We start from the raw sequence: 17,418 nt of genomic DNA, 5'->3' as shown, positions 1-17,418 counted from the left end.
CAAACTGGATGGTTCTGCTTAATATCATTTTATGGCACTAGATTATTCAGTGACATGGAGCCAGCCCAACATTCTCTGAAGTCACTCTATAAGTGGATGCCTTGTGAGAACCGCAACCTATGCAAGATACTCTGCATAAGAGCATCTGCTGCGAAATGAAATGTAAATTTAATGTTTGTTCCTTTTTGGGGGTAGACAGGCTGAACCTGATTCACATTCAGTGATGCTAAAAAGTTGTCCAAAAGTATGTATATGAATATGTCCCAGCATGAAAAATAAGTTGTTTTTCTCCTCTATGTTGAGGAGCCCATGGCTCAAATGCCTACCAGTGTGTAGGTGTGTGTATGGGTGTGTGAGTGTGTGTATGGGTGTGTAGGTGTACGGAGACAGGACCGAATTTCACAGTGTTAGGTTACAGTAGAGAGGGGGTGAGGCTTGGTAAAGTGGGTTACTGGACAGAAAGAAGAATGAGTAACACTATCTCACCTGTCCCACCTGTATACACACCTTTACTGCTTTACCTGTGCAGCAGTGTGCCTCTATCTACACCTCTGCAGTCTCCTGTGCAGTGGGCCGCTCGGGGTGGCTCGGGAGCGCGGCCGGCCGCTCGGCGTTCTCTCTCCGCAGTGTCCGAGCGCTGTGAAGATGTTCGGTGTTCCTGCTGCATCAGAGTCAGGGTCTCAGTTCTCTCTTGTGCCTCTCGGGCTGCCTGGTGGGGGGAGAGAAAGTTAAGAATAGAACGTTGCTGTATTGAATTTGTCAGATTAAGACTCAGAACAAGTCATCCAGTGTGATGTTTTCCTCACAAGACCCAACTAATCAAACCCCGTGGTACACATTTTTGCCAGCAGAGACTCTCCTTTTGGTGAAGACACTTCTTTCCAAACACAAAAAAGTAAAGGGGGGGGGGGTGGCACAAGGTCAAGTCACCATGGAAACTGCCAACCCCAAACCCCTCCACCCATACACCCTCTTTCATCGCTATGGCAGCAGCGAGGCCCCGTTACCCGGGAGACCACGGGAGACCGTGGGGGAATGTGAGAGGGGAATAACAGGCCATATCCAGCTGCCATTGTGCGGCCGCTCTGGAAGCCTGGAGCGATGCAGCAGAGCTGAGGACAGCATCGGGCCGATGGTGCCTGTGAGAAACCTCCACCAACTCTCCTCTCCTCCCCCCACCTCCTCCCCCTGTCAGACCCCCCCCCCACCCCCCCACCCCCTCTGTGAGTGCTCCCCCCTCCCCTCCTCTCCCCCTCTCCCCAGCCTCCAAGATAGATTCCCTCAGGATCAAGGTTGATCTTCTGAAGCTCCCTCTGACCCTCTCCTCCAAGTCCATCTCTCAGCGCAAGAGCCAGCAGGGCGGCGCCAGGGAGCCGGGGACGGGGGGAGGAGGGGCCCGCAAGCCCCGCCCAGCCGGCGGCCAGCGCCGGGACACAGACATGGACACCGAGTCGCAGTACTCCGGCTACTCCTACAAGTCCTCCCACTCCCGCAGCTCCAGGAAGCACAGGTAACATGCACAGTGCACACACACCATGCGCGCACACACACACCACACACACCATGCGCACACACTTGCATACATACACACCCACCACACACCATGCACGCACACACACACCACACGCACTGTGCACACACACTCGCATACATACACGCACACTCTCACACACCCCGTCACTGGCAGGTCTGAAACAGGTGTACTGAGGTGTGCAGTGTGCGTTAACCCTGTGTGTGCTGGTGTGGCAGAGAGCGCAGGGAGAGACATCGCTCTAAGAGTCGGGATGGCAGCAGCAGCCGTGGAGACAAATCTGTCACCATCCAGGCACCGGGAGAGCCCCTGCTGGATAACGAGTCCACCCGCGGGGACGACCGGGTAGGGTACACCCCCCTGCCAACACCTCTGTCCCTCCCCATCCGCAACACTACTCTCCCTCTCCCTCTCTCTCTCTCAGCAGGAGCTGTGCGGTTTTGCTGAAGGCTTTGAACCCTGTCCCTGTCAGTGAAGCAGTTTGTTGTCTCCCCCCTGCAGGATGATAACTGGGGCGAGACCACTACAGTGGTGACAGGGACGTCGGAGCACAGCGTGTCGAACGAGGACCTGACACGGGTGTCGAAGGAGCTGGAGGAGGCGTCGCCGCTGGAGTGCCGGCGCTGGGTGGTGCCGGTGCTGAGCGCGTGCGTGGGCGTGTTCGCGCTGCTGACGCCGCTGGCCTTCCTGCTGCTGCCGCAGCTGCTGTGGCGGGAAGCCCTGGAGGCGTGCGGGACGCCCTGCGAGGGCCTGTACGTGTCGCTGGCCTTTAAGCTGCTGGTGCTGCTGCTGGCGTCCTGGGCGCTGTTCCTGCGGCCCCCCCGCGCCTCGCTGCCCCGCTTCTTCGTCTTCCGCTCGCTGCTCATGGTGCTGGTCTTCCTCTTTGTCGCCTCTTACTGGCTGTTCTACGGCGTGCGGGTGCTGGAGCCGCGCGAGCGCGATTACCGCGGCATCGTGGAGTACGCCGCCTCGCTGGTGGACGCGCTGCTCTTCATCCAGTACCTGGCGCTGGTTCTGCTGGAGATCCGGCACCTGCAGCCCGCCTTCTGCCTCAAAGTGATCCGCACCACCGACGGAGCCAGCCGCTTCTACAACATCGGCCACCTCAGGTGCGCGTGCGTGTGTGAGAGTGTGTGTGTGAGAGTGTGTGCCCATCCTTCTGGCTTGTAGCTTGGAAACAGCAGTTGTATCCACAAGATGGAGCTAATCAGAGACTGGAGAGGGAGGGAGAGAGAGAGAGGGTGAGGATGATGATGATGATGGTGATGATGATGACGATGGTGATGATGGTGATGACGTGTTTCAGCATTCAGAGGGCTGCGGTGTGGGTGCTGGAACAGTACTACAGTGATTTCCCCGTCTATAACCCGGCTCTGCTCAACCTGCCCAAATCCATCCTCTCCAAGAAAATGTCTGGCTTCAAAGTGTACTCCCTGGGGGAGGGTGAGTCTCATACCTGCTCTTTCTCCTGCTCCTCTTTCTCCTGCCGCCGATTCCTCTTTCCTGTCCTCCCATCCCCATGGAGAGTGCATAGCTTGCTTGTTAGTTTGGTAGTTTGATAGATTGAATGTTTGTATGACGCTTGAATGACAGTTCGATTGACTTGCAGAGAACAGCACCAATAACTCCACGGCTCAGTCTCGCGCCATGATCGCAGCCGCTGCCCGCCGGCGAGACAACTCCCACAACGAGCTCTACTACGAGGAGGCCGAGCTGGACCGCAGGGTGCGCAAGCGCAGGGCCAGGTGAGCAGCTGCCGTCAGTACCCCTCCCAGCCTGGCGGGGGCAGTGTGCCGTCACTACCCCTCCCAGCCTGGCGGGGGCAGTGTGCCGTCAGTACCCCTCCCAGCCTGGTAGGGCAGTGTGCCCTCAGTACCCCTCCCAGCCTGGCGGGGGCAGTGTGCCGTCAGTACCCCTCCCAGCCTGGCGGGGGCAGTGTGCCGTCAGTACCCCTCCCAGCCTGGCGGGTGGCAGTGCGGGGAGTTTCCACAGAATAAACCGCGGTGACTGAGTTGTAATTCCTCCTCCCAGGCTGGTGGTGGCGGTAGAGGAGGCCTTCACGCATATAAAGCGGCTGCAGGACGACGAGGCGGCTGCCTCTTCCCCTAAGAACCCGCGGGAGGTGATGGACCCGCGGGAGGCGGCGCAGGCTATCTTTGCGCCCATGGCCCGCGCCATGCAGAAGTACCTGCGCAGCACGCGGCAGCAGCCGTATCACAGCATGGAGAGCATCCTCACCCACCTGCAGTTCTGCATCACGCACAACATGACCCCCAAGGTGAGACCCCCCCTCCCCAAACACATCCTCACTCCCCCGCTGCTCATAGCCGGACCCCCGGGGTGAGACCCCCCCTGACTCCCCCTGTCTCCCCCCAGGCCTTCCTGGAGCGGTACCTGGCTCCGGGCCCGACGCTGCAGTACCAGAAGGAGCACAGCAGGGGGCGAGAGTGGACGCTGGTGAGCGAGGAGCCGGTGACCTCCGCCCTGCGGCAGGGCCTGGTCTTCTCCCTCCGCCGCCTCGACTTCGCTCTGGTCGTCACGGTGACGGCCATCCCCTTCCTGCGCCTGGGGGAGGAGTTCATTGACCCTAAGAGCCACAAGTTTGTGATGCGGCTGCAGTCAGAGACGTCTGTGTAGGGAGTGGTGTGAGAGCAACTAGCAGCTCTGTCATCAGCACCCCAAAAACCCAAACCCACGCTACTCTCACCAATACCCCCAAATCTGACCTGTCACATGACATCATACACACACACTGCACAGTCACCATGGTAACAGACACACACACAGCCATTCTGTTGGTCCCTTCAGACCTCAGCTCCCGTTCCTCTGACTGCAACACCAGCATATTGATCAGCCAGGTGGGACATCATCATATTAACCAGTCGGGACCATCAGCCCATCGACCAATCACTGAGCTGTTTTACCACAGCAGAGGGAGGGTCCGGTCAGTTTTGGATCAGGGTGGGGGGTGTAATGCATTTTGTTTTTTGTTAGTAGACTGGTGTCTGTGTTTGAGTGTCTGCAGTGCGCTGGGGGACCAGTTCTCCCATGGGACGTGGTGTGGAGCTGACACTCACTGCTGTGTGTGGGAGTTCCAGCTGCCCGCTGTTTCTGCCTTACCCAGCTCAGACCGGCCCGTCCGCACTCGCCGGCCTGTCGGGACGGTGTGCTCGGTTTCCACGTTTCCTGTGCCGTTTACTAAATTGCCAAAATGGAAGCAGGTGCTTCTGAACACAGCCTGCGGGGTCCTGACGCTTCGGAGTCCTCAAACGCAGCTGTGCGCTGACGCAGCGTTCTGCACACGTTTCCTAAACGTTCGAAAATAAACTTGACCCAATCTAATGGGTGTCTCAAACATGTGAGAATATGATTATAACGGTATTGTGTACATAACAATATCTGTAGACTTAAGTGTTAGTTTTGTTAGATTTGAGTGTGTAAGAACCCTGTTTTTTCTGCATGGAGCATATCCATGTAAATTTCCCTCTTCAACTTCCTGCCAAATAAGGCTTAATTTCAGCGCTGGTCACATGACCATTCTGCCTTGTCCAGCACAGGTCACATGACGGCTCTGTACTCCCTCCATGTCTGGGCATGAGACTTCCAGATCCATGAAAGGGCTAGCCTCATTCCTGCTCCATGGGTCCTGTGACTCCCTCGACTGACAGAGCCGTGTTTCCTCCTGTGTTGAATGTAAAATTGTTTTGATTGTCTTTGCAGATCATAACCAACATTCAGAGGTTCGACCAAAACGCCACAAACTCTGCAGCAAACCATGTATCACTGAGGTCACCTTGAGTTGTGGCAGATTGGTCTACATGGAGTTGCTGCACGTAGGCTGGATTATAATATCATGTGGATTGGTCGGTATACTCATCTTGGTGAATAGGTTGGGCCATCTAGGTGCTATATAGATCAATGCATCTGTTACTCGTGGACTCTGCTGACATCATGACCACAACAGCCAGTTTAGGGGGTTTAAGCCTTCTCTTCACTGAACAGGGATCTGTCTTACAGCTGTCACCACCACAGTGGTACTATTGAGCACTGAACCTGGGTCAGTGCCCCCCTTTGCTTTGAAACAGCTGGGGCAAGGATCAGAGATGGGTAAACTGATCCTGGATTGGCTGCTGTGGTCATGATGTCAGCAGATTCCATGAGTAGCACCTGCAATGACCTGTACAGCACCTGGATCGCCTTTAGTTATGTAGCTGTGACAGGAGGTCAGGCTGGGTCCGGGTGTAAGGATTGTAGCTTCTGCTTTCTGCCGAAGGTGTCTGTGCTTTTTGGCAGATGTGAGCCACTGTAGTTTCCCCTTGTGTGATGAAACAAAGAACTGAATTGTTTTTGTATAAATACAGTAGGTTGTTCTAAATAACAAAATACAAAGCAAAAAAAAACAAAGTTGCGGTTTTGTCTAATGGTTTTAATGCATGCACATAGACTACTGGGCTTTGAATGTTTTATCTGTGCTTAATTTTCTATTGTTTTTTATAATGCTGAAGTTTTAAAGTGATACAAAACATTTTTTACTTTGAGAAGAGAAGGATCTGGTTGCAGGGTTTGTAGATGTGTTTCTGTGAGTATGCTTTAATAATTCTAGAACTAAGTGTCAGATTTTTAATAAAGCATTTTTCTCTGCACTGCTGTGTCACTGTGTATTACTCTGGGCAGGATGGGTCGCCAGGGTTACGCTGCCCGGTACGTCTCTGTAGCTCTGGGCAGGATGGGTCGCCAGGGTTACGCTGCCCGGTACGTCTCTGTAGCTCTGGGCAGGAGGGGTCGCCAGGGTTACGCTGCCCGGTACGTCTCTGTAGCTGTGGGCAGGATGGGTCGCCAGGGTTACGCTGCCCAGTACGTCTCTGTAGCTCTGGGCAGGACGGGTCGCCAGGGTTACGTTGCCCGGTACGTCTCTGTAGCTCTGGGCAGGACGGGTCGCCAGGGTTACGCTGCCCGGTACGTCTCTGTAGCTCTGGGCAGGACGGGTCGCCAGGGTTACGCTGCCCCATACGTCTCTGTCGCTCCTCCTCGCACCTCCCCTAAAGTAAGACTGCAGCATGTTTCTGTCCAGCAGGTGGCGCCATAGCTACACTGACCTGTCTGAGTTTGCAGAGTACTTGCGTGAGCAAGTGGCTCAGCTTTGATAAACAGTCATGGCTGCTCCCCCCATGCATTGTAAATAGAGTATCAGGATCAGAAGAGCCCCCGCAGGCCAGATATTTACCCTCAGAAGCTGTCTTTAAACCTAGAAAGAATGTAGCAAAACCAGACTGACGATACTCGCCAATGCAAAAAGGGTGACCGTGGTGGAGAGACGATTTCGCTGACCTGAGGACAGTTGTATCCCAGCCACCAGACCCTTATAGGAGGATCAGAAAAGCCAGAACCGGACGGGCTCTGACCGTCAGCACAGCACAGCCCTGAGAATAACTGTCAGACGTATCGCCGCTGTGTACAGTCTCCAGTTCTGCATGGATCAGAACACTGGGGGAGACCAAAGAACACCAGAGCAAACGCTGCCCTTACGTGACCTGCCTGTGGAACACCCCAGAGCTATGGGCCTGAGGTGAGATCAGGTCCAGAGCTCCTCCCGCTGTCAGGGCGGGGCAGGGGGAGGCAGGACAGGGTGGGGTGGGGTGGAGTGGGGTACGGCGCGGTCGGCCCGCGGCTCCAGCCAGCGTGATGGGACTGAGTGAGTTCCACAAGTCCCACAGACTCACAGGCACAACAGCAACACACAAGCCCTGCTGGAGACAGGCTGCACCAGGGAGGAGGAGCTACAGTGAGTCACATGGTGTCCCTCCTCTCATGGGATTGGGTGGAATGCTGAGGCACTGCTGTCCTGTGAAATGAGCCACAGGATGAGCAGAAACACAGTAACCACACAGAGCGACACGGATCAAGCCCGCGACGTTCGGAGCACGGGAGCTCCGACGTGCTCTTGACGTTTTGGAATATGGTGTTATCTGCCATTATGTGGTCCTGCAACCGGATAGCGGCTCAGATTTGGTGGAACCCGATGCCCAGCCTCCCTCATGCTCATCCCATGGTTGATAACATGGTCAATCACAGTCTCTCTGATTTCATCAGTTATTGTGTTCCTGACTCCCCTCCCTCTTCCTCTTCCCCGTCCTCTCCTTCTCCCCTGTCCTACTTCACCTCTTCCTTCTCCTCGTCCTCCTCAAGTTCTCACTCCTCCTACTCTCTGTCCAATACTGGCCTCCATTGTGGTCCAAACCAAATGTTTACCTGTGGGCTATTTATAGTACTCAAGCTCATCTAAAAGTGTTTTCACATGTGTCAATGTGGAAAGGCAATTGGCAAAATAGAGTAGCAATGTAGAGACCAGTGTTTACATGTCTGCTAGAAGAGTGTTATAAAATTACAAACTGAGTGTAAAGCAGAGAGCGTGCATTCAGTTAGGCACACTTGGTAAATGCTTTAGCCACAATGGTTTCAGAGATAGTGCTTCAGGAATCACTGTCAGTGTTTAAGCATTCAGAAAAAGCTGTAAACTTCTCCTGTGAGACAAGCACTCCCACTGTGTATATTTCCCTTGGTTTCCTTTGTGGTCATACAGAAAAATGAAGTAATGTGATTGGGTGAGAGACAGACCCTGTCTTCTGTGATTAGAGCTTGCTAAGGCTGTGTATAATACCATATACTGTTCATAACAAGAAACGTCTATTTATGTTTTCAGAAATATACCTGATTTTGAATATTATGAAGTTCTTATGCTACAGTCCTGAGTGTGACAGTCAGGCATAAGCAGCCAAACGGTCAAAGTGAGGCCAGACAAAAGATCAGATCTATATTCTTTATTTTTTGGAAGCGATACTTGTGTGCAGGGAGTGGTTTCCTTTAATGTTGGTGTGTGTTGCAGTTTGTGTGTTACACTGTGGAATTATCTGTGATTACACTTGCAGTTCAGCTTGTGTCTGCAGAGACGCTCGAGCCTCTGACTGTGGTGTTTGCAGGAAATTCCACTTCCTTTTTCACTGCTTCTGCAGAATCGGATGTTGCAAAAGCAGAGCGAGAAGAAGAGTCCTGGCTGACGTACCGACCGTTACACTTCAAATCAGCAGTCTCTCTGCACGCTGTCGGTGCACGCCCTCCGTGCACACTCTCCGTGCACGCTCTCCGTGCACACTCTCCGTGCACGCTCTCCGTGCACGCTCTCTGTGTGTGCACTGCTGTGGGTTCCATGGAAAAGTTCAGTGACATCATCACTCCGTACTGAAAGCTGAAGTTGCCGTGACAGCCTCTGTGACATCAACAATGTGGTAATTCCCACCTCACTGAGCCAGAAGAGCCTTCCTTTCAGCAGAAGGGAAGTTTGGATGAAAGTTTAAAGGGACTTTTTTTCTAATTAATGCCATGTGCTGTTATGTGGTGTTTATGCCCATTCGGAGGGGGGGTATTATTCATTTCACCTAAATACACACACAGACAGACCCACCCACACGCACCTACACTCACACACATACATGCATGCACACACATACTGACACACATGCACAGACACCTGCACAGTGGTGGTTGTCTGATGCACAGTGTGTGTGTGTAGGGTTAGAGGAGCGGTGTGTGTGTGTGTAGGGTTAGAGGAGCAGTGTGTGTGTGTGTGTGTGTAGGGTTAGAGGAGCAGTGTGTGTGTGTGTAGGGTTAGAGGAGCAGTGTGTGTGTGTAGGGTTAGAGGAGCAGTGTGTGTGTGTGTGTGTAGGGTTAGAGGAGCAGTGTGTGTGTGTGTAGGGTTAGAGGAGCAGCGGTGTCTCTCTGATGCGCAGTGTGTGTGTAGGTGGAGAGGAGTGGGAGGAGGAGTTTGTGTTGAAAAAGAGGACGGGAGGCAGGTCTTGCCCGACAGCCAGACCACCGGCCCACACCAGCTCTCTGCTCATAAACCCACCCGCAGAGACACGAAGCCCCCAACCACACGCTGACAAAAACAGCAAACACACACACACACACACACACACACACACACTCGCATGCATGCACTTACAAAAACACACATGCACACTCACCTCACACACACACACACACACACGCACACACTCGCATGCATGCACTTACAAAAACACACATGCAGAAACACATGCACACGCACACACACACACGCACACACACAGCAGTTGCTGGTTGCTGTGGGGGCTGAAGGAAGCAGCTTGCTGGCTCGATAAGGAAGCTGTGAGTTACTGCTGGCTGGACACTATGGCTGCTCCTCGTCTCTGTGTGTGTCTGTCTCTGTGGGGTAAGTGTGGGCTCAGAGACCCATCCCTCCGTCTCTATCCCTCTGTTTTTCCATCGCTCCATCTCTCTCTTCCACCTCAACACTGTCTGTTTACACTGTGATGCAATGGAATATGAATCACACTTTTACTTACAAACGCAGATCTCAGCTCCAGACTTAAAGTTTACTGCTGCTGAATGAGTTTGTGACAGTTTGGTTTGGTAGGTTATTATTTTGATCAGACGTTCAACCATGACATAATATTTCTAATTATGTATTACCCTATTAACCACCTGACAGTGCAGAGAAAATATATGCAATTTTTATATTAGTAATTCATATGAGTCTGTCTATCTATCTGCATGTTCACATATTTATATGCATACATACATACGTAGATGTCAGTTACAGTTGAAAGCTCTTTTGGAGATGCATTTAAAAGTTTTCCACACAGGGTTAAAGCACAAGAAAATCAGCACCCTGTAAGACTGTTAATTTATTTACCCACTTAAACAACATAGCACACAAAAAATAATTTAAATCTAAATTACTCAATGTTATGGGTAGATTGTTACATATGACGTAATTCAGAAGCAAGCAGTAAGATTACAATGGTTATTTCACAGAAATGTACAAATTACAATTTGGCATTTTGCAGATGCTTCTAAACCAAAGCGATTTACAATTAGCGCATAAATCAGGTTTAGCTGACTTCAAGTATTGAAGTTATTATCCTTATTATTAACCAAAATAACAAGGATAATACTGTCCAGAGACAATATTATTGAATGATATTTATTAGCTAGTGACAGGAGGTAAGGTTTGTTACCAACGTCTCATGAAACCAGGTTTTCTATGATGGTGTTTCTTTTCTCTTTTCTGGTTTTGATGCCAATAGTCTATTGTTGTAGTTCATAATGAAGTGGGTATATAAGGGGACGTCCTTGTATACTGATGTCTTAGGCCAGTGCTATGTGTTTTAGTGGTGAGTTAGATTTACTGTTCAGATGCAGCAGGGTTATCTAGAGTCCTTATATTCAAGGTATTGATAGTCCTGTTTAGTGTCTGTGGGTGACGTGATTTTGTCTCAAGGAAAAACTACCCAAATCTTCTTCAGGACAAAGACTCTGATTTTCAGTCAGCTGGTAATTTTTATCACCAAAAAAATCTTCACTGACAGTTCTAACGTAAGACCTCTGACTGGCTGAGAGGGCCCATTACTCTGGTATGTAGGCAGATGGTGACGACTCTGCCTTCTGCTTTACTCTGGGGTACGACCCCAAAGGTCGGTGTTTAGCTGTTCTCAGCAGTAGAGAAATTTCAGACACTCACAGACACACTGGCTAAAACTATTACACCAAGTTATGCACTTTTTGTGATTAATATGAATTTTTTCTCTTTCTCCTCACTCCTTTCCAGCTGTTCTTTAGTTTGTTTCAATGACACAGATTTATGTATGTACATTAATAGTTGTGTTGCTGTTGTGTTGTACAGTAATAGTTGTTGTTGTGTTGTACAGTAATAGTTGTGTTGTACAGTAATAGTTGTTGTTGCTGTGTTGTACAGTAATAGTTGTGTTGTACAGTAATAGTTGTGTTGCTGCTGTGTTGTACAGTAATAGTTGTGTTGTACAGTAATAGTTGTGGTGTTGTGTTGTACAGTAACAGTTGTGTTGTACAGTAATAGTTGTGGTGTTGTGTTGTACAGTAACAGTTGTGTTGTACAGTAACAGTTGTGTTGTACAGTAATAGTTGTGTTGTACAGTAATAGTTGTGTTGTTGCTGTGTTGTACAGTAATAGTTGTGTTTTACAGTAATTCTTGTGTTTTTTTGTCTGCAGTGCTGCAGGTGTGTGATGTGGGCGGAGCTTCAGTGCTGAATGGAATTGTAGGAGAGTCCATTGTGCTGCCCACGGGAGTGGATGAGATTGATGGATCAGGTTTATTACAGTGGACAAAGGGCTCAACAGTGATAGTCCAATATATGGGCAGAGAAAAGACACTGGAAGATAAAGCCTTTACAGGCAGACTGACCATGAATAGTAAAACTGGGTCTCTGACCATCAACCCTCTGAGAGAAGATGACTCTGGGGAATATGGGTTCAATGGGGATAAACCACGCCTAACAATAAAGATAAATCTCCTGGTGTATGGTGAGTACACCAGTGTTTCTGTACAGTGATGGGTGTGTGATTGTCTCTGTACATACGTGTTCTATATTAAGGATGTGTGTGATTGTGTCTCTGCAGATATTTATTATTGATATCTTATTCGTCCATAACTGAACTTCCTGTGTAGCTCTGTTTCCTTCTTCCTGCAGTTAAAGGCTGGCTGTTGCTTCTCTCCCTCCACAGAGAGGATTGTTTCAGTACAGGTAAATGCCCAGGTGAGCTACAGCTCAGACAACAGCACCTGTAACGTGACTCTGAGCTGCAGTGTGAATGGTAGCAGCCAGGTGGCGCTCTCCTGGTCCAGAGATGGAGAGAGGATTCCTGGGGAGGAGGACAGACAGACAGTGATGCTGCCCCACACAGGACAGATCTACTCCTGCACTGCCTCCAACCCCGTCAGCTCACAGACTGCCAGCGTGACCGTCACTCCCTGCCAGGAGCACGGTCAGTATGCGGTCACTCTACGGTCATGTCTGTTTGTTTTTGGTTTTTCTTATGATACCACAATGTCTACAATGCAAATATTCAAATGCCTTTATATATTGCTCAACAAATTATATATATAATCTCAAAAACCTTGTTCTCAAGAAGCATAAAGTTTTGGTAAGTTATCAGTTTATATGTGTGTGTGTGTGTGTGTGTGTGTGTGTGTGTGTGTGTGTGTGTGTCTTTATTCAGATAATTCAGATCCTCTAAAGCTGATCATCATTGTAGCCTCTGGCATGGGAGGTCTTGTGGTGATCATCGTGGTTGTAATCTGCATCTTCACCAGACGCAAGAAAGGTAAGGAGGGAGTGGCCAGAGGGAGAGGAGAGGGAAGGACTGAAGGCACCCAGGAAGCCACTCCCCTTTATGTCAATACAGAAGCATCGACAGTGAAATGTTAGCATGTTAGCGCGTCTCTGCCCTGTCGCTCTGTGTGACGGTGAGACTGAGACTGATTTTTCTCTCTCTCTCTTTATGTAAATTTTCTCTCTCTCTCCTTTATGTAAATTTTCTCTCTCTCTCCTTTATGTTCATCTCAGGAGAAACGGAGCAGGATGCTACTGTATATGCTGAAGTAGGAGAGCCCACACAAAAGGTGAGAGGAAATTAGCTTTCAGACATCCCTCAAAGCAAGTGAAGTACATCATATACAGACACATAATACTCCACATTACTACTTCATAGTATAGTGTGTTTTTATATTGATACAGCATTAAGGTCCTGGTAAGAGGTATTGCTGTAAATCTTAAGAGTGAGAAAAGATGAGCTTCATGGTTTGTTTCTAAGAGAGCAGCTGTGAAATTACAGCTGCATTTATATAATATAAATATAAATATATATAGAAATATAAAATATCTCTAAGGCACAGTGTTTCTACTCTGTTTTCTCAGGACGTACATTCTGGTGAATCCAAAGACATCAACACCTGCTACGCTGTAGTGAAGCATAAAGTATGCAGTCCCTCTTATGCTACTCTCAGGATTCTCTGCTCTACAGAAGTGGACACACCTGTCTGATCACCTGTCTGATCACCTGTCTGATCACCTGTCTGATCACTGTCTGATCACCTGTCTGATCACCTGTCTGATCACCTGTCTGTGCCACTCTGTTCCACAGGCTTCTGCTGGCCAGCACTCTCCTCACATCACCGATGTGAGCACCTGCTATGATGTCATACAGAACACAGTAAGTCACCAAATAATGGGCACATCATAGACAGTCTATTATGAGCTAATATTCTGCTCCTCCACTCCTTCCGCCCTCTGTCTAAAAAGGTCCGATGGGTAACAAGAGAAGTTCTGGTGCTGTTGCTATCATTGGCATTATACATGTCACTGGGATGGCAGCTGGAGCCTCGGAGTGCAGCCACTCCAGTGTCCTGCTAAAGATACTGGGCACAAAAACATAACCCTTAGGCTATGTTGGGAGGGTTACTTTAAAAATGTATTCCGATACAATTACTGATTACCTGTAAAAAATGTAATCAGTAACCTAATCCAAGTATCACAAAACTTGATTACTTTCCGTTACTTTTGGATTGGCTTGGATGTGCTGGAGAATTTGTTTAGCCTAATATAATATTTTATATTCCGTGTTAGGTTTGTTAATTGTTTGTCTAGGTATTCCTTCGTTATGCGTGAATGCGCGTTTAGATTAATAGCGGTGACCAGGGTGCGAAATACGGGGGTCTCGGGGGTCCGACACCCCTTGATTGACACTTAAGACCCCCTGAAAGCTTCAACAGCAAAATTGGGGGGGCTCTGGAAAAATCTTTAAAAAATTATTTGTCACTTGCAATTGTCACTAAAAATGTATTTTAACTCTTAGCCCGACAGATGCAGCCTGCGTCCGAATTCACATCCCTTCTTCTCGGTTGAATTGCTAACGAAGTAGGCCTATTAATCGCTAACAATGCTAGTTGCTTGTCTATGCGACTTAGTGTTGGCGAGAAAAATAATATTGAATTCACATCAAATTTAATCATAGCTACAATCTGCATATAGCTCTGCGTCCATCTCCACACCCATTACTCTAGTTTGAATTACTCCTGAACTCATCACTGCATAGATATGGAACACATATCACAAGAAAGGGCGGAACCGGAGCTTTGTAATGATGCTAGTCACATATTTGTACATAGCAAAGTAATCACGTTATGAAGACAGATCAATCGTCTGCAAAGTAATATCTTTACTAATTTCTTTATCCACTTTCACACTCCTGCTTCTCGGTTGAATAAGTCACTAAGTCCCTATCGCTTCACAACCTCATATCAAAATAAACAACAGAATTTACCCTTTCCGATGATATGATATTTGCTTCTCATTAAAATTAGTCAAAAGCCATTTCCCAGCGCCCTCCCGTTTGATGTTTCTCCCGGGAAACTCCCGTAATTTCCATGGCAAACTTTATTATGAATAATCGTCATGCACGGATCCATACATTTTGAATGTCTGACGTTACCCAAGTTGCCAGATCGTCTATGAAACACAATCTACATACAATCCACACACTTCATACTAGCTAGTTACGTTTATTGTTTTGTTTGTGTTGTAGCTAGCTAGCTAGATTTGTCTTTGTAAGGTGGTATTTGTACTTTTCAGTTGAATGTGCAAGTAGCTAGCTAGCTAATTTGGCTTTCACGCATTTTACTATCAAACCAATACCGCTTCATCATGTCTCTTCTGGACAAATAGTTAATTTTAACATTCGTACTGCAAACCAAGATATTGACTTATAATCTTAAGTACCGTTCGCTAGCTAGCTAGCAATTTAATGTAAAGCTTTTTCCAGTCTGGGGCTTGTGTTTTTACCTGTAACGGGCGGTCTCTTATTGCGTTGTGTGCAATTATATGAGGCTACGTGGGTCGGCGAGCGAGCGAGTTTCGAACCGAGGTTCTCACTGCTCGCTGCCAACCCCTTACAGGCAGCGTCGTTGCCGGTTGAGCTAAAGGCAAAAATGCCGTGAGCCCGTCGGCAACAACGCTACTTAACCAGGTCTCAGGGGGAGCGATGCAGCCGCTGCAACCGCTCGGCTACCTGCTACCCGCTACCTGCTACCTATGGCTTTACGCAGGACTCACACGAGCTATGACTTCAGCTCTGCTACATACCCACACACCATCCCGTCACCAGCATCACCACCTACAGTCCCAAAATATTTTTCAGTAGTAGTAGTATTGACAGGTTAGCTAGCTAACTAACGTTAACTTTAGCTAACTGGATTTCTGTGTGGCTAACGTTAGCGGTTAATCTCACCTATATATGTTTCTTAAAATTGTATGTCGAGTGCTTGGATGATGACAGCATTTTCACAGCTGTAAGGCTGTGATGTTGTTCCCCTTTTCTGCTTTAAAGACAAACTAATGGCGAAATTTCCACCCAGTGAGAGCATTTTTTTCACTAGAGGCCATGATAATTGGTAATAGTTGGCAACTAATAAGATTGGTTATGGTTTCACTCAAGACCAGAGTGGTGCTGTGAGACTTAAGTGTTCTAATGTGTGTGCATGTGTATGGTAGTATATCGTTCTTTATTTTAAAATGTATTTTAAAATTGTAATCCTGCTAATAATCCCCATTTTTACTAAATGTATCGGTAATCTGTTTACGTCTTTTTTCTGTAACTGTAACGGAATACAGTTACCTTTATTTATATCCTAATTACGTAACGCCGTTACATGTATTCCGTTATTCCCCAAGCCTGCCCTTAGGTTTGATATTTTTTAGGCAAAACAACAAACATATTTATTTCAACCACTAATGATGAATTTATTGAAATTATTTATTGAAGTTATGAGGCACCAAGTAGCCAGCATGTTGTGGACGGTGCAGTCAGGCTGGCTGATAAGGACAGCAGTTCTGTGAGGGAAAAAGGTGCAAGGTCATACAGAGCTGTGAGGGGGGAGTTTTCATTTAGCCTGTCATGTGACAGGAAGCCAGCGGAGAAGCTAAAACAGGAGAGCGGTGCTCAGCCTGTCATGTGACAGGAAGCCGGCGGAGAAGCTAAAACAGGAGAGCGGTGCTCAGCCTGTCATGTGACAGGAAGCCAGCGGAGAAGCTAAAACAGGAGAGCGGTGCTCAGCCTGTCATGTGACAGGAAGCCGGCGGGGAGGCTAAAACAGGAGAGCGGTGCTCAGCCTGTCATGTGACAGGAAGCCAGCGGAGAGGCTAAAACAGGAGAGTGATACTCAGTTTTTGTTTCAGTTAGAATGCATGCAGTCATATTCTCCATTGAAGAGGCTTCAAAAAGGAGTTACTACAAACATACTGTAACTTCTCAATGCCAGATAAAGTCATGAAATGAAGAGTTTTATCAGAGTGCTTTAAACATTGTGAATGATTGTGATTTATGTCTGAAACAGGAAAATGCAGCAGCCCCTCCCTCTCTGTACGACACCGTCAACTTCAATCGCGTGGGGGCAATCAGTACCAACATGTCCTCTGAGCACAGTCTGAGGGCCAATCAGTACCAACATGTCCTCTGAGCGCAGTCTGAGTGGCCAATCAGTACCAACATGTCCTCTGAGTGCAGTCTGAGTGGCCAATCAGTACCAACATGTCCTCTGAGCACAGTCTGAGGGCCAATCAGTACCAACATGTCCTCTGAGCACAGTCTGAGTGGCCAATCAATCAGTCTGAGTGGCGGGATGGTGCTCACAGGAATCACTCTGTGCTTTTGTGTCTTCATTTCAGCAAGAATGTATTTTTCTGAATTATTAGCATTTATATACTGCATATTACAAGAGAGTTATTATTGTCATGGCATTCTTCACTTGGGTTAAATAGATATTTTGAAGTTCAGAGAATGTGTAACATGGATGTAAATACAAATAAAAACATGACTTCTCTTGCTTATGAATTTGGGTTTGTCATTTATGCAAGCAAACATAGAGATAATGAGATTCGTTGATTTTATTTTTTTTTTTGGGAAATGTTTGTTAAAGGTAGACTACATTAATATAAATCATAACACTGCTTATATCTTTAAACAATAGTTTGGGTTT

General features: G+C 48.2%; 2 protein-coding genes across 2 annotated transcripts; both read left to right on the top strand.

The window, feature by feature from the left end:
* Nucleotides 1–1,235: 1,235 nt before the first annotated feature.
* vangl2 (VANGL planar cell polarity protein 2) lies at nt 1,236–5,974 on the top strand. Its single transcript, XM_036518933.1, has 7 exons — nt 1,236–1,510; nt 1,750–1,876; nt 2,033–2,640; nt 2,838–2,974; nt 3,141–3,276; nt 3,563–3,809; nt 3,908–5,974. The coding sequence occupies exons 1-7, from the start codon at nt 1,440–1,442 to the stop codon at nt 4,166–4,168; spliced, it is 1,587 nt and encodes a 528-aa protein (XP_036374826.1). The 5' UTR covers nt 1,236–1,439; the 3' UTR covers nt 4,169–5,974.
* Nucleotides 5,975–9,708: 3,734 nt separating this feature from the next.
* Nucleotides 9,709–16,917, top strand: LOC118771069 (SLAM family member 5-like). The gene is made up of 8 exons (XM_036518942.1): nt 9,709–9,779; nt 11,598–11,909; nt 12,111–12,371; nt 12,606–12,710; nt 12,953–13,008; nt 13,304–13,363; nt 13,530–13,598; nt 16,777–16,917. The coding sequence occupies exons 1-8, from the start codon at nt 9,740–9,742 to the stop codon at nt 16,897–16,899; spliced, it is 1,026 nt and encodes a 341-aa protein (XP_036374835.1). The 5' UTR covers nt 9,709–9,739; the 3' UTR covers nt 16,900–16,917.
* Nucleotides 16,918–17,418: the final 501 nt, after the last annotated feature.

The sequence above is a fragment of the Megalops cyprinoides genome, chromosome 24 (assembly GCF_013368585.1).
Source record: "Megalops cyprinoides isolate fMegCyp1 chromosome 24, fMegCyp1.pri, whole genome shotgun sequence".
Taxonomy (NCBI): Eukaryota; Metazoa; Chordata; class Actinopteri; order Elopiformes; family Megalopidae; genus Megalops; species Megalops cyprinoides.
This window is presented reverse-complemented; position numbering and strand designations above follow the sequence as displayed.

Bases quoted from the DNA above. Each gene is read 5' to 3' on its own strand.
- vangl2 (XM_036518933.1), top strand. From the start codon at position 1,440: ATGGACACCGAGTCGCAGTACTCCGGCTACTCCTACAAGTCCTCCCAC. The intron at 1,511-1,749 runs GTAACATGCACA...CTGGTGTGGCAG, and splicing joins CGCAGCTCCAGGAAGCACAG to AGAGCGCAGGGAGAGACATC. The intron at 2,975-3,140 runs GTGAGTCTCATA...ATTGACTTGCAG, and splicing joins AGTGTACTCCCTGGGGGAGG to AGAACAGCACCAATAACTCC.
- LOC118771069 (XM_036518942.1), top strand. From the start codon at position 9,740: ATGGCTGCTCCTCGTCTCTGTGTGTGTCTGTCTCTGTGGG. The intron at 13,009-13,303 runs GTGAGAGGAAAT...CTGTTTTCTCAG, and splicing joins TAGGAGAGCCCACACAAAAG to GACGTACATTCTGGTGAATC. The intron at 13,364-13,529 runs GTATGCAGTCCC...TCTGTTCCACAG, and splicing joins ACGCTGTAGTGAAGCATAAA to GCTTCTGCTGGCCAGCACTC.